The sequence below is a fragment of the Myodes glareolus genome, chromosome 16 (assembly GCF_982192425.1).
Source record: "Myodes glareolus chromosome 16, mMyoGla1.1, whole genome shotgun sequence".
Taxonomy (NCBI): Eukaryota; Metazoa; Chordata; class Mammalia; order Rodentia; family Cricetidae; genus Myodes; species Myodes glareolus.
In genome coordinates, this window is record NC_142041.1 from 28,739,826 (window position 1) to 28,765,498 (window position 25,673).

Genomic DNA, 25,673 nt, shown 5'->3' on the forward strand with positions numbered 1-25,673 from the left:
GCCTAGGAAATACCATATTTCATCTCTGGATCTTAACGTCTCTGAAAGGGAAATGAATTGAACAGCAGCATCAAGCTTACCTTTGGTTTTATTTTGGTCATGGAGAATTTGCCACATTCAGAAAAGGAGAGAGGTTCCCACACAGTGTCCCTGGCCACCAGCAGAGGGAAGAGGCCTGTCCCCTGCCTTGACTGCCTTGGTGTGGATCACAGGCAGTTCTTTGGCTCCATTGTATCAGCTCTGATGACTCACCTGGAGCTCTGGACTGACCGTGGCCTCTGCGGCTACCATGCTTCTGAGGGAGGGAGGAAAGCTGCCCTGAGTACTCCACACAGAAACACTGAAGCCCAGACAGACTGGTGGGGGGGGGGGGGCTGCCATGGTTCTAGACAAGAAGAAGCAGGAGGAAACGCAGATCAGGACACTGCTGGGGAGGAGGGAGCCGGCCCCAAGAGTAATCAGCCATGTCCACAGAAATAAATAAGCCAGCGCCACCAGGAGAGGTCACTAGCAGCAGTGGCCTTCAGCTGCCTGCTATCTGATGTGGCAGGACACTGTTCTCCCCGCCAGTATCTGTCCCAGGCACTCACCTCAAGTGTCGGCCAATATGGGTCTGAAGCCTAGAAAAGCAGCCTAGAAAAGATGCTCCTAGCTTTCTGTGCCTGTGAGCGTGAGACTGATTGCCTTGGTTGCCTGATTGCCAGGGACGCTGGCTGAGTGAAGGGGCCCATGGACTTACCCACAAAGAGGCACATGCCAAAACCTGTTGTTCCGCCTGGGTATTTCACCTGTGCTGGGAGCCATGGTGATGCCACTGCACCCTCCACGTGCACGTGTGTGCATGCGTGCGCGTGTGCGCACACACACACACACACACACACACACACACACACACACACACCGTCCCTGGTACAAGATAGGCCCACCCAAGCAGCTCTGAGCGTATAAACCACTGGGGTCTGAAGAGGAGGCAGAGGGGGAGACAGCAGGTGTGACAGGTCTCTGCTGCCTTCCAGGTGGACCAGCGGGTGCTCCGGGACCTCCTCTCAGAGAAGCTGCCCCGGCTGACAGCACACTTGGGGCAGCACCACATAGACCTCTCCCTCATCACCTTCAACTGGTTCCTCGTGGTCTTTGCCGACTCTCTCATCAGTGACCTCCTCCTGCGAGTCTGGGATGCCTTCCTCTACGAAGGGACAAAGGTGGGTATGCCTGGGCCCAGCTGCCCGGCCAGGCCTCACGGAATGGACAGCCTGCCAACTGTCAGAGTCATTTGGGACACCTGAGAACACAGCTCCTTAAACTGCAGTATTCTGTGCAATATGAGAGGAGCGGTGGCCCCACCTTTGAAGCTTGGGTCTGGTCCAAACCTTGCCTGTGACCTTGCCAGGAGATCTCGGTGGAGGCTGCCACCGGCCAAAGATGCTGGTGATACTAACCCCTTGACTCCAGCAGGGCCCTGCTCCCTCGTGCCTTGTGGAGGGATCAGGTACTCAGAGACCAGATATAAAGCCACGTTTCAAGCTGTGCTTCCTTTAGGATCTTCTGTCACCTGCTCTTCTAGCCCTCCCCCCTTCCCCCACCCTCCACACTGCCCTGCCAGGAACCTCCACATTCCCGGAGTCTCTGGGCTTCTCCATGAGCAGTACCTTCCTGGACTCCTGCACCCCATCTGAACCCCCCACTTTGCCCCAGGTGGTGTTCCGATATGCCCTGGCCATCTTCAAGTACAATGAGGAGGAGATCCTGCGGCTGCAGGACAGCCTGGAGATCTACCAGTACCTACGCTTCTTCACCAAGACCATCTGCGACAGCCGGTGAGCTGCCACCCCTCGCCCACCCTTCGCCCAGCTTAGGAGTCCTGAGGGCCAGTCTATCTTCAGTCCATCTGTGTCCTTATGTGGCATGCAAGCTCCCTAGCCCATCTTCACCCTGCCATCCACAACCAGGGTGTGGAACAACCCCCCCCCCCTCCCCTACTGCCTGTGCCCTTAGTTTCTCCTACTTAGAGCCTCCTGGCCACTTCCTTCACTGCCACCACTGTCTTGGGCCTGGTCCATTTCTTCAAAGCTAAGCTCCTTACCCCGCCCCCAGGAGCCCTCATGAGCAGCCCTTCCCTACTGGGTCAGGTGCCTACTGAGCTCCGTCTAGTCCCCGCTCTGGTTAGAAATGGTCTTTATTGCCTCCTGGAAGGTAAGTTCCAGAAAGCAGGGCCACCATCCCAGGGCAGATGGGTGTCAGGACAGGCCCAGAGCTAGCATTCATTACCCTGGCTGACTATGCCTTCCTCCCAGGAAGCTCATGAGCATCGCCTTCAACGATATGAACCCCTTCCCCATGAAGCAGCTGCGGCAGCTGCGGGCAGTCCACCGGGAGCGGCTAGAGGCCGAGCTGCGGGAGCTGGAAGTGCTGAAAGCCGAGTACTTGGAGAGACGGGCTTCCAGGGGCAGAGCCGTGCCCGAGAGCTGTGTCAGCGAGGACGAAGGGGAAGGCGACGGCTGATCTGCCACTCTGCTTCCCAAAGCCTTTCTTACCTTTGCTGGCAGGAACACAGAATACAGGCATGGGCCAGAGGTCTGCGTGACCCTGGAGAAGGCCCGTCTCCTCCCATACAGACAATGCTTGCTGGGAAGTCATTGGTTGGAGTCTCTCTTCTAAGCCTCCCAGGCTTACCAGCCTGTATTACAGCACCACAGAGCACTTTAGCATGTAGGGAGGCAGGAGAACACTCTGGATCGCCTGGAGCGTTCTCTGAGGCATGACTGTTTTGGTTTGGCTTAGGTTTGGTCTTCTGAGGTTGGGTTTTGTGGAGCTCAGGCTGGCCTCAAACTCACTACATAATTGAGCCTGGCCTTGACCTTCTGGTTTTCCTGTCTGAGGCACGTGGGCATAAAGCAATCACCCTTTGACTGATGTCTCTCCACCTTTAGGACAGACACGCTCTCACTACCAGTGTTCTGGGTAGGCCAAGGTGTCAGGAATGTTCGCTGGCACCCTCTGACTCAGGGCCTTGGTCCCCATTCTTGTGGATCCCAAATTAAAGATCTGCATTTTCAGGGCATCTGTCTTTCCGGGCAGTAGCCCCTCTGAAGTGCCACCTGGATCCATGTTGAGACCATCCTGCTTGAGGGGACTGTTTCTAGAGCCCCATGCCTGAGGCTTCCTTACTTTTTGTTTACAGCCTACTGGGGACACCCCAGGGGAAACCCCTGCCTGCCACCCTGAGGAACTCAGGACAGTGGGGCCCAAACAATTATCTACTCTAACTCTAACATGCCCTTGTCATGTGGGGCCAACAGGGTAGGGTTGGGAGGGCCTGTGGGGCTGCAGCCCGCCTGGCTCAGCAGAGCAACTTGAACACAGTTTTCTGGCCCAGCATAGCCCTGTTCTCCATGTTCTTCCTGTGTTTTCAGTAGAGAGGGCTGCCTGTCCCGTGTGTCCTCCCTACCTAGGGCAGACAAGACGCACAAGGGGTCCATATCTCTGCAAACTGGGGCTGCCATTGGAACCTTGAGCCTGGCTCTCAGAGGGCTAGGGGGGAGGTCTCTGTGGAGGCTGTTCTGGAAACTTCCAAAGTCAAGGCTCCTATGGAGCTGGGGCCACACCCATTGTATATAGGCTAGCATCTAGCCCCGGTGTGAACCTGAAGGAGTGGCATGCCTGACACCCCACAGAGTACCTTCTCCCCCCGCCCCCCAACACACACACCAGCTCCTGGTCTAAGGAGTCCTGTGAGCACCCTGCACTGGGGCTTGCCTGCTTCCTCTGCCAAGGCCTCTTACCTGCAGAGTTTCCAGGAAGTGGGAGAAGACATAGGAGGGAGGTCTTGGGATCTGGCCTGTACTCTGACTGGCACAGTAACCCTAGAGTGAGTCATGGAGGAAGAGGCAGCTCAGCCCTGTGGAGCACGCAGCAGAGTAAAAGTTGTTGCTGGGGCCCGGTGCGATGAAGTACCCAAGGCGATAAGCAGCCTGAGGAGACCTGGCGAGGTGGGGTCCGGATATCCCCAAAACAAGTCAAACGGTGGGCACAGGCTGCTGGATAAACAGTTCCTTCTGCCCTTCTCTGCCACTTCCTCTTCCAAGCCACTGCCCCCACCTTGCCTTTTCCTCACTCCTCCCTAGAGGAGGTCTCTGCCCAAGCCCTTGTGCTCCTCCTTGGGGGACTAGACCAGCTTTCTTACCAAGCTATGCCTTAGAATCCTGGGCAAGCTTTGTTCCGTCCATGTTGCTGGGCTTCTCCTCTGATGCTGTTGGGGCCATGGCCTTCTGATAACCGTGGGAGGGTTAGAGTTCTGGGACTAATTGCCTCCTCCAGCCCCGAATGAGGAGGCAGGCTGAGGACAGCTTGTCCTACCATATTCACCCAGGTCAGGCTGCGGTGACAGGCCACAGAGAAGTTAATGAACTCCAATGTCACACAGTAGGGGAGGGCGGAAGGGCCTGGTCTGTGAAGGCCTGCAGGCATACCCACAGGGTTAACTCTAGGAAGGGAAAAGGGGGCGCCAAGTGGTACACACTTCTGGTCCCAGCAATCTGGGCTACACCCTGGCTACATAGCCAGACAGTGTCTCAAAGAACAAAACAATAAAAAGAAAACAGATGCATGTCTGAGTTGCTTGAACTGGAACGGGGTGGACAAGGGGTACAGGGTGTCCCATGCCTGAGAATATCAGGCTGCTGCTAAGGCAGAGTCTGCCCCTCCCTCGGGGGCCTGGGGCCTACCCCTAGTGTCAGGTTCCTTGCTCGCCCCACAGCTGTTGCCCCTTCCCCAGGGATCACTGCTTCCTAGACTGGGGGATCTGATCCCACAATTCACCTTCCTACCCAGAACAGGGATGGGACTCTATGCTCCACCCCTCCCATCCCTGGACCAGCAGGCCATATCACAGAGAACAAAGGGACTGGGTCAAAGGAAGGGCCTGGGTTCCTGATAAACTCCTCAATCCATGTGGGAAGGGCCAACTCCCTACCAGACTACTTTGTTACAGTCCAAGGGGCTGTTTTCTCTCCGTACCCCAGGCACATTCTATGGGAAACTCCACGTGGGACAAGCAGGTAGATGAAAATAAAGCAGTAGATAACATAAAGCAATGTCCCTGTGACGATGACTCTCCACCTTCAGGACAGAAGCACTCTCATTACAGGCGCTCCCCTTGGGACTCCATGCCCTCACCCCAGGAACACAGAGTTGAGCCTGGTTCATATCCTCAAATTAGGCATTGTCGCTGTCCCCACCCCAACCCCATGTGGGGTTTAACCAGGCCCTGGTAAGTTGTGTCCCTGCCCAGGGTCCCCTTGTGTGTAACTTGAGTTTTCAGGCAGAGTCTTCCACACCTGGGGCAGGACTAAGAGAAGGCAAGAGGAAACAGGGAAGGTCCTTCCCCAGACACAGAAGGGGCGTGCCAGGTTTCAGGCCTCCCCTCTGATTTGTGGGTCCATATGTTCACGGTCCCCAGAGAATCCCTGTCAAATAAGACTGTCCCAAGACTGTCTCGGCCACCAACTGGCCTGGCACTCATGAACTAAGGTTTCTTAGAAGATGACTCTTCTAAGAGGGGACCGTGTGAGCAGAGACTCGGGGGTGATGCTGGGAGAGAGATACTAGAGAGCCTGGCTTCAGCCTTTAGTGAGCTGGGACATTCAGGTGGCTCTCAGCCTGCTCCCAGATAACACCTTAATTGGCCTAACACGATGGTACAAATCTGCAATCCCAGCTCTTGGGAGGTGGAGATGGGGTGCGTTTGAGGTTCTTCTTAGTTCACATACAGTTTAAGACCAACCTGGGCTATGTATGTGGGGGACCATGTCTAAAAGAATAAGAAAGCAAGCAGGCTGGCAAAATGGCTAAGGGGGTAAAAGTAATTGCCACAGAAGCCTAACAGCCTGAGTTCTATCCCTAGAAACCATGGAATACATAACATGGCAGAAACAAGAGAGACCTTGACCAACTCCTAAAAGATTCCTTCTGACCTCTACACAAAGGCACATGCACACACATAAATACACGTGTAAAAAATGATAAAACTCTGTTGAAATAGCATGGACCCATGAGTGCAAAGGTCCAACTGCTGCATGGCCACATCTGGTGTGTGCTGTGTGCCTCTGCCACGCAGATGCATGACCACATTCGGTGTGTGCTGTGTGCCTCTGCCAGGCAGCTCCCAGGGGCTGAGTTTGGCCTGCAGGGAACCCTCAGCTCTAGACATGGGTGTGACCAAAGCACTGTGATTCAGGCCCCCTAGGCAGGCTGTTCTAAAGTGATCAGGGTCTCCACCAGAGTTGAGTGTGGTAGTATACTCCTGTAACCCCATCTACTTGAAGCTGAGGCAGGAAAATGGCTAGTTCAAAGTCGACCTGAGCAACTTAGTGAACCCTTGTTTCAAAGAGAGAGAGACAGAAAGAGAATTCTCACAATGTAGCACAATATAACACTAGAACACTTGTCTGGCATGCACAAGTCCCTGTGTTCAATTCCACTGTCACAAAAGCATGCATACACACACACACACACACACACACACAGATATTAAATTAGTTAATAGAGCCTGCCAAGAACTTAGCCAGTCTCAACCTCTTAGCTAAGAAATGGGGGTATTATTATGGCTAGATTGAAGGGGTGGTAGGTCAATGTAATAATGTGTCTACTTATTCAATACATACAGCACCTACTATGTGCCTGGTACCGCGCTAGCACCGCCCCTCCCCCCACTACCACCACCACCAAATGCGTCACTACAAGACACGAAGAACTCTTTCCAAGATAAGTGGCGTGGCGTGGTTATTATGAAAGACCCAACGTCCCATCTTCCATGTTCAGTGTGCACAGGGCTGACAGCGGGCTAGGCTGGGCAGCAGCGCCCCCTATTGGCAACCACAGGAAGGGTCTCCCTCCCGGGTGCGCAGTCGCCCTCCGCCTCCCCGTTCTCCCGCCGCCTGCGAAGCCGCGGTGCGGGTACTCGCTACGTGATCCAGCCAGGAGCCACCTGGCAGGCAGACGCGGTGACTGTCTCCATCTCAGCAAGGGCAAACTGAGGCTCGGGACCCGAGTCCCACCCAAAGCCTGCCGCTAGAGCGTGAGGGAGGCAAAAGCGTGTGCACGCGGGACGGGATCCGAGCTGCGGGCAGCGGGCGGCGCACAGGCGGAGCCTCCCCGTCCCGCCCCGCCCCGGCCCCGGCCCCACCCGGCCCGGTCCCGCCCGCGGGGCTGCGCGGGGAGGTGGCGGCGCTGGGCGCGGGGACTCGGCGGGCGGCGCGGAGCGCGGAGCGGGAGCTGGAGCCGCCGCAGCCGCCACTTGCGCGGCCGCCAACAAGGTAGGGTGGGACAGGGACAGGCGATACGCGTGCTGCTCCCGGGTTGCGGCTAGGCGGCGAGAGGGATGCTGCCCCCGGAACCACGAGACCTATCTTCTAGCCCCCTACACGACCTCACACAAAGCCCTGCCCCACTCTGGTCCTCAGTTTCCCCAACGGGATAGCGGTGCGGCCGCCCCCTCAACGGGTGACTTGCAGCAGCGACCAGGTTTGGGCTCCAGGGGCTCGGGTCTAGTGCGCACCGCCCGCGCCTCCTGCAGCGGTGAGCGGCCCGCCCTGGGCGCGGCAGCCAGTCCTGACAGGCCCCAGTGTGGCCCTGGTGCCCCGTGGACCCGAGTCGTGATTGTTCCTGTCCTGGCGGGGTTATCCGCGAGGCTTCAGCTTCCAGTCCGTGCCTGCCGAGGGGACCTGGGCGCGCCGGTGGGGCGAGCAGTCTGCCACCCAGACCAGCCTCACGCCTGGAGCTGGAGGAGGAGCCCCGCTCTGGCGGTGGCCAGATCTCAGGGGCAGGAGCCCAGTTCTGTGTACCAGTCTGGTGGGTTGACTCTGCCACAGAGAGTCCTCAGAAAGTCCAGGAAGGCAGTATCTCCTGGGGTTGGGGGACAGAGCACTTATCTACCGGTGCAGTGGCCCTAAGGTCTGTGAAGACCTCTGCCGTGGGGCTAGGACCGTTCCATAAAGATGCCCCTGGATGAAGGTCTTGTGTTGCATTCTTCTGGCGATGGGGATCTCATTAGCTGAAAATGGGAAGCCTGCTCCCACTGCAGCTGTAGCCCTGCTAGTGTCCTTTAGACAACATCTGGCCCTTCTGCCCCAGAGCCTGCCCTTGTGCATATGGTTCAGGGGCTTGTTCGTAACCATCTGCCTCGGCATAGGAATGTGTCCTTATGCTGTCTTCGCCTTCCGACATCTCTTGTGGTATGTGGGAGAGAAGGACCTGGACCATCTCTGGGCCTTTCTGCCTCATTTCCTGGCATTTGTCCCAATTAAGGAACAGGTTCAGCGCCTGCTGATTTCCTCTCTCCCTCCCCCTCACCTATTGAAAGCCAGCTTCGACAAAACTCGTACCTTCCAGGGTAGGAGCATGAAGATTAGAATTATTAAGCAAACAGAACAGAGATATAGGAGAAATAAGAGACAGAAACACAGAACAGCATCGGGAGCGACGCTCAGTGAATACTGAATTCTCCTCATTTAGCCTTCCCCACGCCTATCTACTTCACTCCAAAAAGGGAGGGGAGATGCGGCAGATTTCATTAACATGATATAAAGAATAGACTTGAATTCTCCAACTCTTGGTCCAAGTGGAGAGGATCCTCCTTTACCTCCAAATTAACCACACCCTAGGTCAGCATCTCTCATGTGTAGCCACACCTGTTGTCAACAACCTTGAGAGAGCAAAAATAAGCTCCAACTCTCAGACCTCCAGTCAAGGTAGGACAGGCTCACATCAGTGTGTGCCCTGACCCTCACTGGAGGGCTTTCTTAGGGCTGAAAGAGGGGATTTGCCCCTCCACCAGCATCGGGGCAGGTGGTGAACCCAGTGTCATCCTAAGTCTACAGGCAGAGGGCTGGGTGGGCATTGTCGGGTGCCATGGTGTTCCAGGGCTGAGGCAGAGTGGCGGGGACCTTGTCCCTTGGGCCCCAACCTGGAGCTTCTCTGCCAATGAGTGTTATTACCCTCTCGTAAAGGGAGACTAAGTATAAGTGTGGCTGTGCCAGAGCCCAGCACCAGCTTGAAGGTCTAAGTACTACCCGAGTCCCCTGTCATTGCGTTCGTGTGTGATCTGCAAGGATGGTAGATCCTGGATGGTATCTGAGGAAGGCAGGTTCGGGTTATTACAAAGCCATCCCATACTTTAAAGATAGACTGTGGAGTTGTGGGTTATCTGACTTGAAAGGGGTCTCTAGAAATCACCTCATCCAATCTCCTTATGCTATGGGGAGCTATCACCTGTCCCTTGAAGGGGATGTGACTGGTAAAAGCCACACAACAACCAGTCAGGAATCCTAATCCTAAACAGGGCATGTTTAGCCACTAGCGTGCAGCCCAGCGATTTGAGTGCTTCCCTAGCTGCATGAAGCCCAGTGCCATCCCAGAATAGACTGAGCATGGTGACTCACGGCCGTAATTCCTCCACTTGAAGGTGGAGGAAAGAGGATTGGGAGTTCAAGACCACCCTCTGCTACAGATCAAGATCTAGGACAGCCTGGGGTATGTGAGACTCCGTCTCCAATTTAAAGTGGGCAGGAGTAAAAACATGTCATAAATGAAACAGTCTTATTGCTTTGTAAAAGCGGCGAGATATAAACATAAAAGGTTAAAACTCTGCCCTGGCAGGGCTGCAAGGATTAGCCTGGGGTGTGTCGTTTTGTAGGATAATCCAGCACCCATCGAAAACAGAAGTCTACTCAGTGGATCTGCCTGCCCTTTGCTCCCAGGCCTCTCCTTCGGGGACTTTACCCTAAGGCGGTCACTAGAGAGACTTGTGTGTATTACTACAAGTTTCCTGACCCTGAAGAAGCCTGTCGAGGCTTCTGAAACATTTTATTTGAAGAAAAGTGGTGTCAAAGGGACAGCAGTGAAGTTCCCACCACTGCCCCAGTGATCAGGCGGGAAGACCCTGAAGCAAGGTGACAGATCCAGACTCCCGCCCCACTGTGTGACCTCAGGGCAGCCCTGCTCCTCAGCACCTCACTTTCTCCCTTATGAAGTGGGTGTGGCTTTGGCCGTGACTATACCTCACTTTCTCCCGTGTGAAGTGGGTGTGGCCTTGGTGGTGGCTGCATCTGTGCAGCTCAGCTAATGGAGCCTTTTACTGGAGGAACTGAGCGCTCTGGACGTCCAGAGATTGTGACACCCTCCCTCCCCCAGAGATAAGTGTCCTCCCTCGGGGAGGGTTGCCAGCTCCCCTCAAGGAGTTCTGCTTGAAGCCTTTGCTCTTTTGAAATAGCTCTGATTCAGGCCTTGGGGAACTTTTCCTCTTCTCTGCCAGACACAGGAAGACCCCAGATGTTACTGCTTTCATTATGAGGCAGGGGCTTCACTTTTAGGACTGGAGGAAAGAGCTTGGCAGCCACGCTGCATCGGCGGGACCAGAAACCCTCACTCTTTCTCTGGATGCCTCCTGGGGACCTGCAAGGGGCTTACACGTTAGTTTAAACCATTCCAGAAAGGCTTATGTCCAACTTTTTTTTTTTTACTTACAAAAAAAAGTGTGGTTCAACCTAAGTAGAAAAGGATATAATTAAAGATGTAATTATGGTTCCTTACAATAAGTGAGCCATGGGGTGTGGTAGGGGACTGGGAAGGTGTGATTTGAGACTCCAGTAAGGAGGCCTTGAGTCAGACAATACAGTGCTGGCTGCCGCAGGGCTGCAGTGCTCTCTGTTGTACACTCCAGGCCTCTGTCCCCAGTGTTTACCAAACACCTCCACTGTAAACAAAACACTCAAAGAAGATGCCCTGAAGGAGTTTGCAGTCTGTCTGAAAGGGACAGAAGGCAGAAGGTGACAGAGGCAGAAGGTGACAAAGGAAAGAAAACAAAGGAATCAGGAAGGAATTTGACCACAGAAAGGGGGACTGCCATTTTAGGCAGGGGTCTGCAGGGCTCGCTAAGAGGGTGACTTGGGCAAATGGGGTTGAGCTGTGGGGGAGTAGCCAGTAAAAAGGTCCTGAGGTAGGTGGGTACTGGGAAGACCAGGAAAGCAGGTAAAAAGAGTGAGACAGGAGAAGGGCAGAGGCCATGGTCCTGATTATCTAACCCCCCCCCTTCCGTGTGCAGTGTGGAATCCTACAAGTTAGTGAGGGAGGTACTATTTTTATACCTTTTTCAGTTAAAACAAACAAACAAAGAAACAAACAAGAGGTACAGAGAGGTTTGGAAACTTCCAGCTCTGTCTGAGAGAAAAGCTAAGACTTCTGACCCAAGGCAATGGGAGCCACGCAGGCTTTTGACCTGGTGGGATTCCCCAAGATTGCTGTGATCTGCCAAGTTCATTGGTTGAAACCGGCACCCCCAAGGTAATGGCATGGGAGGAGGTGATTGGGTCAGGGTGATAGAACACTTCTGATAAGGGTTCCTGTTCCTGCAAAAGAGGTCCCCTGAGACACACCAGCCAGCAGGCACCCTTCCCTGACCCCGGAAGCTGGCCCTCCCGCACACTCCCAGTCTGCAGCCTTATCTTGGCCTCCTGGCTCCAGTAACAATGGGAACTGCAGTGTGTGATTCACAGGCCACCCATTCGTGGCACCTTGTTACCAGGTCTCAGAGGTGGCTGTCACAGAGTTCAGGCCTAGGGTGGGTGGGAGGGTGGGCGTGAGCTCCGTGTGTTTGCAGAACAGTAGAGGGCCAGGCTGGCCCGGCTTCCTGACCACTCTAGGCAGGTGAAGGAATTACACTCCCTAGCTCACTCCAGCCTTCAGAAGCCATAGGTGAGGGTCTGGGCAAGCGGAGGGTAGATACTAGTACCTGCTTTTATCTTTCCTGTGCTTCCTTTGGTTTGGTTTGGTTTTGATTCTTTTTGGAGACAGTATGTTGCTCTGAATTCCAGGCCAGTCCCTGGGCTCACAGCAGTCCCCCTGCCTCAGCCTCCCCAGTGCTGGTATTGCAAGTGGGAACCACCATGCCTGGATTCTCATTTTTAAATGGGTCTGTTATGTTATAGGTAGACTGTATCTCAATAAAGTTAACTTACAAAGAACATTCTCTTGGTTTTTCTGCTATGACTATTTGATGATGGTGGATAAAACATTAGAAAAGAGGAAAAGTAGAAAATTAATGTCCCGTGTCCTCTTGTCCTCAGTGTGATCACTCGGAGCGGGGAGGTTCCTTCCTTTCGGACACTGCCACCCCCATTCTGCGGATGAAAGACTAAGGCTCCCGTGTTGCCCAGGGGCTCACTTTTGGACTGTGCCATCTGCCTGCAGAGTTCAGACCTGGCACTGTTCTCTGTGTCTGGAGGAAAAACCCAGGGTGCCCAAATTGGCGCATTTCATCGAGTCACCCCCATCACCCACCCACCCAGCCCACTCACTCCTAGCCATGTCCCAAGTGCAGCAAGTAGGACCTTGTCCAAGGGTTCCGGAGCTGGGGTCTCATTCCAAAGAGAAATCAGGCATAGGAGAACCTGTGTGGGATTCTCACGACAGCTGCTTCTTTCTAGCCTGGCCCGGAGCCCAGAGAACTTGTACAGAGTTGGCAAGTGTCATGACCCTGTCCCCCAGGGAGTCCTAGAGACTTCAGGGGGGCCTGAGCCAGAGTCTCATCCTTCAGCCCTTGTTGGGAGGTGGCAGGGAAAGGGGAAAGGGAGGAACTTTGCCACAGTCACACTGCCCCTCCCCCTGAGGACTTTTCTCCTGCAACCTGACTGCATTTCTCTCCAGCACTGGGCCAACACACCCTGGCAGCCAGCCACTGCCTGGGATGCAGTCATCCAGTTCCATCCAGTTCAGTCGTTAACTTATCTCAGGCCAGGGTCTTTACGTGCTCATCTACAATGTATGTATTATGATGGCACCAACCACTGGCTTCAGGGACATGTGTGGCAAGAGTGGATACTCAATTTATGGGCCAGTCCTACAGCTGCCCCAGGGGGGTGGCTAAGCTGGTAGACTGAGCTCCCTCAATCTCCTGCCAAGCTCCCCTCCCCATTCTGTGTCAAAGAAGACAAGTGTGAACTTCAGGGAGAGACCCAGAGTCCAAGGTTGTAGATAAAGGGCTTGGTGGGATGGAAGGAACACTTACTCTAGGAAAGGGGCCTGGTCTTGCCGCTGTGGTGTGCCTCTGTTATACTGCAGTACCCCCGCGGGAAAATGAAGTTTTTCCCCCATGTTTCTGAGTTTAGAGGGAGGGATAAACCAGAATCAGCACCACCCGCAGTAGCTCATAGCCCCAGCGGGGAGCCATGGCTACCTACCATCCATAGCTGGGAACCAGGAATCTCCTAGCTAGGACTTCCAATCCAGCCTGGGTGGGGTGGGAGCCCAGGAAGACAGCCTGGAGAAGGTGTGGAGTCAGCCACCTCTAAAGGTCAGACATGGGGTACCTCGCCCATCTCTCTAACCTTTGTTTCTCCCTTTATAAAAATAGGAATGGTTGGGCTGGAATGTAGCTTAATTGGCAGAGTGCTTATCTAGAGTATAGGAACTCTGGGTTCAATTTCCAGTATCCCATAAACTGGGTGTGGTAGCCATGTCCTAATCCCAACACTTGGGAGATGGAGGCAGGAGGATCTTTAAGTTCAGAACTATACGGCAAGTCTGAGGTCCATTTGGGATGCCTGAGAGTATTGTAAAAACTGGGAGCTTGCAGATAAGTGCATGTTGCGCCGAGTGTACCAGCCTGTTTAGAGCCACAGGCCTTGAAGGATATGGAGGTGTTCTGTGACCTGCACGGCACCAGGCACCCCTCCCATTGTGCTTGATCCTGAGCTCTGGAGTATCCGGGCAGGGAGCACTTCCCGTGTGTTGTGCAAGTTCTGTGACCAAACTGGACATACAGATGTCCACCACTGCTCTCAGCCTGCTTGACTGAAGAGTTCCAGAGCATGTGTGCTACAGTTCACTTGCAGGTGGTGGCCGCTGCCACTCAGTCACCAATCACAGCCCCCTGGGGAAGAGAACTGTCTGTGCCAATAAGACCCGTGAGGCTCACAGTGTTGCCCCCACTGGTGAAGGCCCCTGGAACCTGCCTGAGGGGCTGGAGGGAGCTGCCAGGCGGTGGGGTGGGGTGTCATGACATCATAATGAGGACCAGCCTACCAGAGACAGGCCCAAGGTGGCATGCTATTGGAAAGAGAACAGTCTAGGGGCAGAAGGAGCGTGTTTGAGTTCAGATATGAAAAAAGAATATGTGTGCAGACATAAATGTAGAAAAACATTCAAGCCAGGCTTGGGGGTGTAAAGCATAATCCTAGACATCTGGGAGGCTGAGACGGGGGTCGCGAGTTGAAAGCTAGACATTAAGATTCTGTCTCCTGCAGCAACAAAGAGGGCTGCCAGTGTATCTCAGTGGTAGAGCGCTTACCTCACACATAAGAGGCCCTAGGTTTGAGCCTCAGTACCAAGGAGGGTGGAGGGCGGGAAGACTATTCAGACATCTGTCTGGGGATCTTCAGTGGTAAGGGGGTGTTTTCTGTGGTTTGAATTTTCTAGACGTGAATCTATCTGCCTGCTATAATTGTTGAGCTGTCTGTATCTGTACCGTGGGTACAGCGAGCAATAAGACCCAGTTGGCACCAGCAGGCCAGAAGGTGAAGTACTCTTCAGGTCAGAGCGACGGAGCACATCGTGAGGCCTTGATGCTGTTTCCGGGGACAGCTGTGTGGAAACACCCGGAGGAGAGCTCTCACATCTCTGGGACTGCAGACACAACTGCAGTCAGGAGCGAAAGACCAGGCCCAGGAGGCAGGGGCCCCGCCATAAGTGGGGCCCTCCTCTGAGTGAGGCTGAGGTAGCCGGCACAGATCTGGGGACACCAGGGTGGGCAGGGGCCCAAGCCTTGGGGTCCTTGATGCATCAGAAGCCAGGATAAAGAAAGGGGCTCCGTTCCCTGAGCAGCATGGAACCTTGGTCTTTGTCCCTTGAAACACACAGGCCTTCAGCCGCTTTGCCCAGCAGAACGAAGCTAAGCTACCATATTGATTTGATGTGGTGTTTGAGACAGGGTCTTGCTATAGAGCCCTAGCAGATGATATGCTACTTTTTATATAGCTCATGCTGGCCTGGAGCTCCTGACAAGTGTTTTGCCTCAGCTTCTGGAGTGCTGGTGTATGCTGCCATGCCTGGCTCCCATCTAGGTGTGTGTGTGTGTGTGTGTGTGTGTGTGTGTGTGTGTGTGTGTGTGTTATGAGTGTTGTGTCTACACACGAATGTCTGTGCATGACTTTCATACCTGGTGCCCGCAGAGTCTAGAAGACGGTGTTGTTGGAATTACAAACTGCTGTGAGTCACCATGTGGATGCTGGGGATTAAACCCGGGTCCTCTGGAAAAGCACCCAGTGCCCTTAACCAATGAGCCATCTCTTCAGCCCCACATTTAGACTCCTAGATCTCTCCTCTCTAACCCACATAGCAGCCTCACGCTAGATAGAGGCACAGCTGGATTCACCCCTGCTCACACTAGGTCCTACCTCTGTAGAGCTTCCTCATCCACAGCAGGTGCTGTTTCCAGGGACAGCTGCATGGAAACACCCCAGCTTAGGGCAGGGGAACATGCCCACACTGGAGCAGTTCAGACGGCCCAGTGGGCTGCCCATTAACATCCTGGCAGTGGTCAGAGTTCATGGCCAGCAGGAGTTTGGAGATCTTGGAGAGTTTGCTGACCTCCCACTAGCCTCACCCCTGCTGTCACCGTTACCCAGAGTGGCTTGGCCAGCGGCCCACCTGGAGAAAAGCATAGATGTTTACTCTCCACAGGGTGCTGGAGTGTGGCCCAGACTAGATCCGCTCTTCACTCCCTACATTGTTACTGTTTTTCTATTCTATCTTTGAGACAAGGTTGCACTGTGTAGCCCCAGCTAGCTTGGAACTTGCTATGTGTATCAGGCTGGCCTTGAACTCAGTAACCTGCCTGCCTCTGCCTCTTCTTGCTAAGATTAAAGTCATGTACCACCATGCTTAGCTGCTTTTCTTTTTTGATGCTATTTTTTTCCTTCCTTTCCTTTTAAATAGTATTTTTTCAGTAGGACTTTTGTTTCCTTATCTATAGCTTTCTGGGTATATAACCCAAGGCGCAGTTAGAGACACTAAGGGAATCCAACAGACCCAGACCTTGCCCTTATAGACTCATGGTCTAAAGGTGTCAGAAAGAGGCATTGTACAGTCCCACAAAACCTGAGGCAGGTGTGTGGAGAGAGGAGGAGAATAAGGAGAGGGTGGAATAGAGTATGACTGGACCCTGAGCTGGAAGACTAAATGACTTTCCTGAGGGAAGAGCTTTTGAGCTGAGCTCTGAGAGGCGAGCAGGGGGGCATGGGTGAGGGTGGGGAATGGGCATAGCGGACAGGGAAGACAGCCAGGGCAAAGCCTGGGGCAAAGGGGAAGGGCCTCTGGGAAACGGAAAGGGCTGTGCATTGGCGGCTTAGCTCCTAAACAAGATGGGGCTGGAGAGTGGGGTACTTCGGGTCAGAAACTTCAAAAAGCAGAAGGAGAGTGGAGACCCGTGAGGGTCCTCGGGCCAAGTAATCTCAGCATTTGGGAGCAAGGACCAGGAGTTCAAGGTCATCATCAATTACATAGTCAGTTCAAGGGCAGCTTGAACTACAAGAGGCCCTCTCTCAAACAAAACAACAGAGGAGAGGAGGTGGAGCGCTGACCTGGTGAAGGGGTAGGCTTCGTTCTGGGAGTGGGAAGTTACAGATGTTTTGAGAGGTGTCTAAGAGGAGGGTCCATCCATGATGGATTGACTTCGGGTGCAAGGAGGAAGAAGCCAGATAGAAGGTCTGAGTTCCATTTGGTCCCTCAGTGCCCTTCCAGACCATACTTGCAGAGGGGTGCAGGTGGGAAAAGCAGCCTGCACCCCATCAGTGCCTCCTGCCCCTGTCTGGGCCCCTTTACATAGCCACCCACCAAGGAGGCAGATACCGAGGTTCCTCCAGTGCAGGGGTATTCTAGGCGCTGTGGGAAGTGGCAGAGAAAAGGCTTTAACGGGTTGATAAAAGAAACCCAGTGTCCCAGGAAGTGTGCATCCAAAGAAGGTGATTATCCTGTTGCCCAGAAGCCATCCCTAGAGCTGGTCTCCTCCATACAACCTGGGCCAAGCAAGTTAGTGGAGTCGGCTGTCACTCACTGAGTCATGTTATCCTAGAGGGATCCTGGCAAGGGCTCTGTGGTGGGTGAGATGTGGTCAGGTCAGCAAGAGGCTTCTGGAATTCCCTTAGAAACAGGGTAGTGTTCTGTTCATCTAGACCAGTGGTTCTCAACCTTCCTAATGCTGCGACCCTTTAGTACAGTTTCTCATGTTGTGCTGACCCCCCTCACCTCCAGGTCATTGTTGCTTCATAACTTTAATTTTGCTACTGTTATGAATCATAATGTAAATATCTGTGTTTTCCGATGGTCTTGAGCGACCCTTATGAAAGGGTCATTAGACCCCGAAGGGGTCACAACCCACAGGTTGAGAACCATTGATCTAGACCAAGTTTGGCGTGTGATCAAGAGACAGGAGGCCAGTCTCCGGAGATAACTTGGGGGTGAAACACGCTTTGCAGAGGTGAAAGAGTCACAGGGAGGCTGTAAGACTTGTTGAGGTCCAAGACCTAGGAAGTCGAGCGCCTTGCAGGGCACTCTGTGCTCTGAGTCCCTTTCCTGAATTTTCCTTTGGAGCTGAAAACCATTGCTGAGTCCACACTGTGGGAGTCCGGAGGGTGGGCGAGAGTCATGGCCACTGGAGGAGACACCAAATGGACGTGTGGGAGGCTTCCCAGAGGAGAAAGCCTTCCCTGACCTAACCGTCCAGAGTACTGGGAAGGAAGGTTATGGAAAGGAATGTCCTGTGCTGTGTCAGGCTTGGGGAGGAGAGACTTGCTTAGCCTGGGGGACCGGGGCTTTACACTGTGGTTTAGTCACTAGAAGGGTACAGAGGAGGGTTGGGCTGTTCTAGAAAGGAGAGGTGGTTTTCTTTTAAATTATTTTTATTGTTGTTACTATTTACTTTTGGTATTGAGAACGGACTCGGGGCCTCCCACATGCTGAGTACACACTCTGCTATGAGCTGCACCCTAGCCACTGAGGAGTGCTTGCTCATTGACACGGACCAGAACTGCAGAGACGTCATCACCTCAGGAAGTCAGGCTGGGGTCAGCGCTGTCACCAATCGGAAATTCTCTATAGAGAATGCCCCCATCTGACTCATCTCCTGATGTCCTAACTCTCTCTCCTAGCCCCCCAGACTCCCCCTAAACTGCACCTTGGATTTCAGTGCCAGGTGGAGAGACTGTGGGGAGGTGTGGAACAGGATGCTTCCCTTTGACAGCAGCCCGCAGGAAGGTTCAGCCTGAGAGGCAGTCTCTGGGGAGCAGGACAGCCTGGAGGGTACTGGAAAGAACTGGAGATGCCATGGACACAGTAACAGGTCTCAGACCTTTGCCTGACCAGTCCCAGAACCATAGCTGCCCAGGCCAGAACTCCATGAAGATTCTAACAGGGCCTACTGATAGAGTTGGAGGCAGAAGTTGGTGACCTGGGTCCTAGACCCCCTATATCTCAGCCCAAAGTTGTCACCAAACGTCATAGGCCCTCCGAGAGCAAACCAAACCAGCTCTGATGGGTCCTGTTTCAGAGGTGAGGAGCCAGGCTTGATAGTAAAGTAGAGATGCAGAGACCCACATGTAGTGCAGGAAGAGAACTAATAAGGGTTACTTGATAGCCTGAGCCCCAAAGCGGGGCAGGTCTCTAGGTCAAAGAATTTTGGGTCTCTAGAATTGGAAAGAAGTGTTCTTCCCATATGGCCGTGAGCTCCTGGCTCTTGTATTCACACACGAAGACTGGATGGTGTGTCCAGACCCTGTAGCATCAACACCGTATCTCACCCTGGCATCTACTCCAGGGGCTTCCAGAGTGAGTCTGTGTATAACCCACACCAACAAGGACAGGACTCAGGGCTGAGTGTGGGCCCAGTGGAAGGGCATTGTGGCAAGCAGGAGGCCCTGGGCTCCACTCCCAGCACCAAAAAGAAAAGATCCAGGGTCACTTCTGATTGTCAGGTGTGGTCACGCAGCTCCCCAGTCAGTATCTGGCAGATCTGTCTGTCTCATGATCCAGGGATCTCTGGGGAGCAGAGGAGACACCAAAAAGTAGCGATAGGGACCACTGTGTTTAGTAGGATAGCCCAATCAGTTTACCATGGTTGATTAATCCAGACCAATGCTCAGATTAATAGATATATTAACCACCCATTATCTAATTTGACCTGACTAACTCTTCCCCCCAAGGGACAAGTTTTTGTTTACTTGTTTGTTTGTTTGTTTGTTTTTGTTTGTTTGTTTTTTAAAACAGGGTTTCTCTGTGTCGCCCTGGTTGTCGTAGAACTCATTCTGTAGACCTGTAGCTTGAAGCTGGCCTCAAACTCAGAGATCTGTCTGTCTCTGCCTCCTGAGTGCTGGCACTGAAGGTGTGCACCACTGCCTGCCCCCGGACAAGTGTTTTTATTGTTTAATTATATTCTACTCGTGTGTTTGGTGTGTGCAGGTATATGTGGATGTCAGGGGACAGTTGAGGAGTCCGTTCTCTCTTTCTACCATGCGGAGCCTGGACATTAAACTCAGGAACTCAGGTTGTCAGACTTGGTGGCAGTCACTTTCACACACACACTGAGCCGTCTTGCCGGCCACCTAAGAAAAGTGGTTTTGAGAAAGTTGGGTGTGGTCACATGCCAGTCATCACAGCAGTCAGGAGCCTGAGACAGGAAGATCACCACAAGTTTGAGGCTAGTCTGGGCTATGCCATGAGTCTCTCTCTCTCCCTCTCCTACCCTCCTTTCTCCCTTCCCTCAGTTCCCACACACAAACGAAACTGAAAACAGTTTAATTGTCCTGACCACACCACGCTGTGGCTTTTTCACTTGGGGACAGTATTCAAAGGGAAGATTGACAGCTGTTCTGAGTAGCTCTCACGTATGTGTCATATCTTTTAGTGATGGTTCTTGTATTTAATATGAAATACTGATTGTCAGGCAGTGGTGGCACACACTTTAAGTCCCAGCACATGGGAGGCAGAGATAGGAGGATCTCTGGTCAGCCTGGTCTACAAAGCGAGTTCTAGGACAGCCAGAGCTACACAGAGAACCCCTGTCTCAAAATAGAGAGAGAGAGAGAGAGAGAGAGAGAGAGAGAGAGAGAGAGAGAGAGAATAAAACACTGGAGTGTAGTCTCAGGGACTCTGCCCTTTGGAGGAGCAGTGCTGGAAACTTTGGAAGCTGGAACTGGAGAACCAGCTCAGCAGTTTGGAAGATCACTGGCTTCTATTGCAGAGGACCAGCTTTTGATTCCCAGCACACACACGGCGGTTCACAACTGTCTGTAGCTCCAGTTCCAGGGAATCTGACGCCTCTTCTGACCTCCAAAACCACCAGGCACACACATGCTGTACAGGCATATGCAGGCAAAACACCTATACACATAAAAATAATGCTTTCTAAAGTTTGGAAGTTTCGTGGTACTCAAGTGTAATACAAACATACGTGAGGAGCAGACTTCAAAGTTGCCATCTACTACACAGCCGGTTTGAAGCCAGCCTAGGATATATGAGAACCTGTTTCAGATAAAACAAACAAAAATTCAAAGCCTGTTCTAAACTCCTTGGTCTCCTTGGCTTCACCCCACACTGGAGGTGGATCTCTGTTACGTAGTCGCACATGTGCATACATGTGCATGCTTGCAAACACAGACATGCTCACACTGGCTGCCCTGGGTTCAGAAAGCCCAACCCAACGCTGACCTATCAGCCTTGGGAAGATGCTGGTTGAAGCAATATGTTCAGGTTCACGCCATAGCACTTAGGGCTGCTGGTCTGGCCAGCAGGAAAGACATCCTTGGGTTTGTCTTCTCTCCTGGCCACCAGAAGTCCCATGTTTCCAACACAAGTCACTCTCAGTTGAAGCATCTCACCTTTCAAAGGCCTGAGCACAAAGCCAGGGGAGGTGGCACACACCCACCGGTAGCCCCAACCTGTAGGAAGCTGCAGCAGGGCTGTGTGTTCAAGACCAGCCTGGGCCACATAGTGAGGCCCTTCCTTTAAAGGGAAAAGAAGATCTGACCCCCAGGAGGATGCTGATAATGTGAATGGCCCCTGACCTCTCCACAGAAGGCCTTTTCTCCTTCGCTTGCCATCCTTGGAATTTGGCCCTCCACAGACAAGTCCCCGCTATGACTTAGAGTAACAGATAAGAGGGAAAATATTTGGTTCTGTAACCAGGCCCAGAATGAAAGGAAACTTTGTTTGCTGCCCTAGAAGACTCCCAGGGCTGCATCCTGTTCCCAGGATGCTCTGGGTGGCTACTGGCATGCTGACTCGGTTTCCCCTCCTGGGTCTTGCCAGTGTGATCATTCTAAGTTGTGGAGGACTTGTTGTACAGTGTGTGTGTTTGTGTGTGTGTATGTGCGTGCGTGTGTGTGAACACACCAGGATCCAGACTGGGCGAGGTGACAGCTCTACACACTAAGGGAAGATACCATAAGAGGAAATTAAAAAAAAAAAAAGTCCAAAAGCTGGGTGTGGTAGTACATGTCTTTATTTTCAGCACCTGGAAGGCATTGGCAGGCAGATCTCTGTGCATTCAAGGCCAGCCTGGTCTACAGAGTATGAGTTCAAGGACAGCCTGGTCTACAAAGTGAGTTCCAGGACAGCTAGGGCTACAGAGAGAAACTCTGTCTTAGGAAAGGAAGGAAGGAAGGAAGGAAAAAAGAAAATTACCATGAGGTAATTTCCAGCCTGAATCGGAGCCATCCCAGTAGTCTGTGGTCAGGGAACTCTGATGTCTGTGAGGCTGTCACTGTAGAAGCCACAGATGGCTGGTGGGGCTCCAGGGACTGATGGCAGCAGCAGAAGCCAGAAAATTCCATTCCCAAAGGAATGAGTTCTCCATTACTGGCAAGATGCAAGCCCCAAAACCTCAGAGTTAAGCAGGAAAGGTGTGGAATGGGAGGCAGGGAGCCAGGCTGGCCCCAACTGAGCCTGGTCCACTCTGGGACTCTGGGCCCTTCTTGCTTCCTTGTGCAGTGCCAGGCCCGACTGAGAGGAAGAGCTAGTGGGTCTGCAGAGAATTAGATTCTGAGTGAGTCAGCACGGCAAGGTGCAGGATACAACAGATTTCGTCTTGTTAGAGGGACAGCGCACACACTCACACACGTGCACACACACTCACACATGTACAAAGTGCTGCCTCAGAGTAAAGGAACGTGGCCACCTTTGTCCTGCTCCATCCCTGTCTGAGTCCAAGAGACATTTTCTTGCAGACCGTGTAGATCTGAGCCTGGCTCATGGCAAGGGCTCAGTAAAAGTCTCCATTCTTTACACCTTTAATTTTGGGCCTTTAATTCACTATATAGCTGAGGAAGACCTTGAAATTCTGATCTTCCTCTCTCTACTTCTCAAGCGGCTGAGATAACAGGTGTGTACCACCACGCTTGGATTTCTGCAGCGCGGGTGACCGATCCCAGGGTTTCACGCATTCTAGGCAACCACTCTACCAAACTATGCCACGGCCCTAGCCCAGAGTTCCTTATTTGAAGCAGGTATGTCTTTTGAGTCACTTTGGACCAGGCAAGATGCCAAGGGTTTGATAGATATTAAAGCATCTTCCAAATGAAGAAACCAAGGGAGGCATCCCTGCCCATGTATGGTGTAATGAACTGTAAGCCTGGCAGGTGGGCTCCCAACCACATCCCTAATGGTTGTGCATGGACCACCTTGTTTCTTAAGTAAATCGAGCCCCTTTTCTCCATTCAAGGCCTCCTGTAACCTCAGGAGGGCAAGCTGAATGCTAATTTATTCCCTTTTATTAGATGAAGTACAGGAGGGCTGGAGAGATGGCTTTGCAGTTAAGAGCACTGGCTGCTCTTCCAGAGGTCCTGAGTTCAAGTCCCAGCACCCACTTGGCAGCTCACAACCACCTAGAATGAGATCTGGCGCCCTCTTCTGGCCTGAAAGCAGACATGTAGCCAGAACACTGTATGCATAATAAATAAATAAATATTTAGGGAAAAAAAAAAGATGAAGTACAGGACCAGGGATCTTCCTTCTCCAAGGGGACAGTGGCTGGGAAGAGCCTTCACTACCTGGGCCTAAAGGGGAAGGTCCCTCAGGCATGTTCTGCAATAGAGAAGTCCCGCCAGCCACCAGGCTCTCTGTGCCAGGGTCCCCCCGACCCCCAAGAAGGACCTGAGTAGCCAAGAAGACAAAGATAAGGCAAACATCAGTGGGGAGCCGCCTGTCTCAGCCCCCACCTCTAAGTCCACATCAGGAACTGGGCTCTGAGGCCCAGCAAAAGCTGGAGGTTGGGAGCTCCACAGGAAAGTGAATGGGAAAAATGATGCTGTCCACTCCACCAAGGGAAACTGGGTATGACCCACATCTGCCCCATAGGGTGGTGGTGAAGAGGAAGATGGACAGTGACCTGGAGGGAATTTGCAGATCCTAAACAGGATGAAGGGCAATGGTCCTTCCAGTACAGAACCCAGACCAGCTGCTTCAGTGGCCACTGGTACTTCAAAATGTGGCTTCCCAGACCCTGAGTCAGAAACTGTAGGGTGGTGGTGTGGCGCCCATGTGACTAGAATCAACTCTCCAGGGATTTCAAATGTCAGACCCCAGCAAACACATGCAAACCAGGCACAGTCACCTCCCTCAAACATTGGTCCTGGGGCAGACGCACCTCCTCCTGGGGACACAGTTATCTTTTTGCTGAACTCTTCACCCCTGGCTCCTGGCGGCTGGCAGTTGTAATCCGGCAGGAGAAGCTGTTTGGCCTCCGCCCTCCCAGCCTGCAGACACAGCCTTCTTGGAGGATCTGGGCAGAGCCTGGGGGGCTGACAGCAGACCATCCTGCCAGCTGTTGCTGGCCTGCCTGGGGAATTAAGGCTGACCAGTGAGCATTTATCTCCATGGTGACGATCGGGTGAGAAAGAAGCCAGAAGAACTTCCCATCACCCTCCTTGGGAGGGCTGAGCATTGAGATGTTGGTATCTGGGGTCTCGAGTCATAGCGTAGTCACAGGGTCACCCTGGGCACAGCCAAGGATGACCTCAGACTTCTGCCCTCTGCCGCAGCTGCATTCAGCACCTAGCATGCATGCAGTAAAGCCCGCTGGTGTCTTTTTAAACCAGCCTAGCTTGAGGAAAGAAAATCCCCTCTCAGCCCAAGGGTTCTGGTTCCCTAAGAGCAGGCCTAAGACCCCTGCAGCTCTGATCACGTGACAGCTCCAGTTACAAACCTGGATGACCCCTTCTGCTACAGGCCAATCCCCAGACTGGCCTTCAGCACCCTGGCCAGCTGCAGCACCCCCTGCTCCCACCCTACTCTGGGTACACGCCCAGACCCTCTTGTTTCTCAAGCTCACCTACATGCCATGAACCCTACATGCATCTCACATGCCATGCTGGGCCTGGCGGTGCAAGCCTCCCCTCTCGCCTGGGTTCCTTCCCCTTTCTGCAGGGCTCGCTTCTGCCTTGAAGCATCCTCCCAGTGTTCCTCCTGGGTCCTCTGGTCACTGCTGCTTCGGGTTGCAGCTTGGGGACTGGGACTGTAACTCAGTGGTAAGGCATTTGGCTAGCATGCTTGAAGCCCTGGGTTCAGCCTCAGGAAAAAATAAGCAGATTTCAGCTCAGGCCATTCAGCCGTGTTCTCCAGAAAGGACCTTGACGATTTCCTGATGTCTCCCACACCCCAGTCAACTGAACACCCATAGTTGACTGCTTCCACTTTGTCCTTACCTCTGGCCCATGGCTCCCAGTGTGGCACCAGATTCAGAGGGCAATGGTAACCTCTGTAGGACTGACTGTGGGTCGCTGATCCCTACAACAGGAAGCAATGGCTGACTTGTGGGCTTGTGAGGGTCTGTGATTCAATCCCCACCCTAGGTCAGAAGCTACGGGGCTTCACCCCTTCTGTGGAACCATAAGCAAACATTTTCCCTGTATATACTTGTGGGTTTCTCTATCCAATGGTAGAGCCAGAGAATATACGATCTACCGGACAGGGTGCAGAGGGTGGGGCCTGCAGGTTTGAACCTCCAGGAGGCATCTAGGAAGCTTCTTGGTGACCTTGTGGTTGAAAGTCCCAGATAAAGAACTTGAGGGCCAATAAACCTAGATAGAGTTTGTCTTGAGGTAATAAATAGGAAATGATTCTGTTCTGGGTTTCTAGAAGGTTGAAGTAGCAAGAAGTCAGCCCTCTGTGTACTGGGACAGCTGACGGGCAGTGTACTGTCCTCATGGGCTTGAGAGTATCTGGCTATGTCACATGCAGGCTCCAGACCCTCTGTACATCATCCTCATTGGTGGGCAAGTCAGTGGTATGACCATTAATAGAATGGAACCACCTCCCCACTCCTGGCTTCCCTCAGTTGCCTGGAGTTCTTTGTGTAGGGTTGAGGCCTCATGGGCTTTTCCCTGTCCAGTTTGGGATGTAATCCTTGTTTGCCCTGGGTTTGGGCAGCCGTGTTGGTGAGATTTCCTGGGTGGAAACTTCTGATGATTTTAGGAGACACAATCTCAGAGCAAAGTCCCTGATCCTTTGACTCATGGGCTTGAGAGTATCTGGCTATGTCACATGCAGGCTCCAGACCCTCTGTACATCATCCTCATTGGTGGGCAAGTCAGTGGTATGACCATTAATAGAATGGAACCACCTCCCCACTCCTG

At 53.0% G+C, this 25,673-nt stretch overlaps 2 protein-coding genes across 7 annotated transcripts in view; both read left to right on the forward strand.

The window, feature by feature from the left end:
- Tbc1d2 (TBC1 domain family member 2) overlaps positions 1-4,606 on the forward strand; it is a 49,132-nt gene extending 44,526 nt beyond the window's left edge. For 5 of the 6 annotated variants that reach the window (XM_087897136.1, XM_087897138.1, XM_087897135.1 and 2 more), the window contains 3 exons: positions 1,017-1,202; positions 1,696-1,817; positions 2,295-4,606. In XM_087897136.1, coding sequence (XP_087753262.1) covers positions 1,017-1,202; positions 1,696-1,817; positions 2,295-2,502 — 516 coding nt within the window. In that variant the 3' untranslated portion in view covers positions 2,503-4,606. Of the gene's footprint in view, positions 1-1,016; positions 1,203-1,695; positions 1,822-2,294 lie in introns of those variants that run through there. The other variant, XM_087897140.1, reaches the window with a different exon arrangement.
- Positions 4,607-7,183: 2,577 nt separating this feature from the next.
- Positions 7,184-25,673, forward strand: part of Coro2a (coronin 2A) — a 55,844-nt gene continuing 37,354 nt past the window's right edge. Inside the window, exon 1 of the mRNA XM_087897142.1 lies at positions 7,184-7,313. The gene's annotated coding sequence lies outside the window, so the exon portion shown is untranslated. The remainder of the gene's footprint in view (positions 7,314-25,673) is intronic.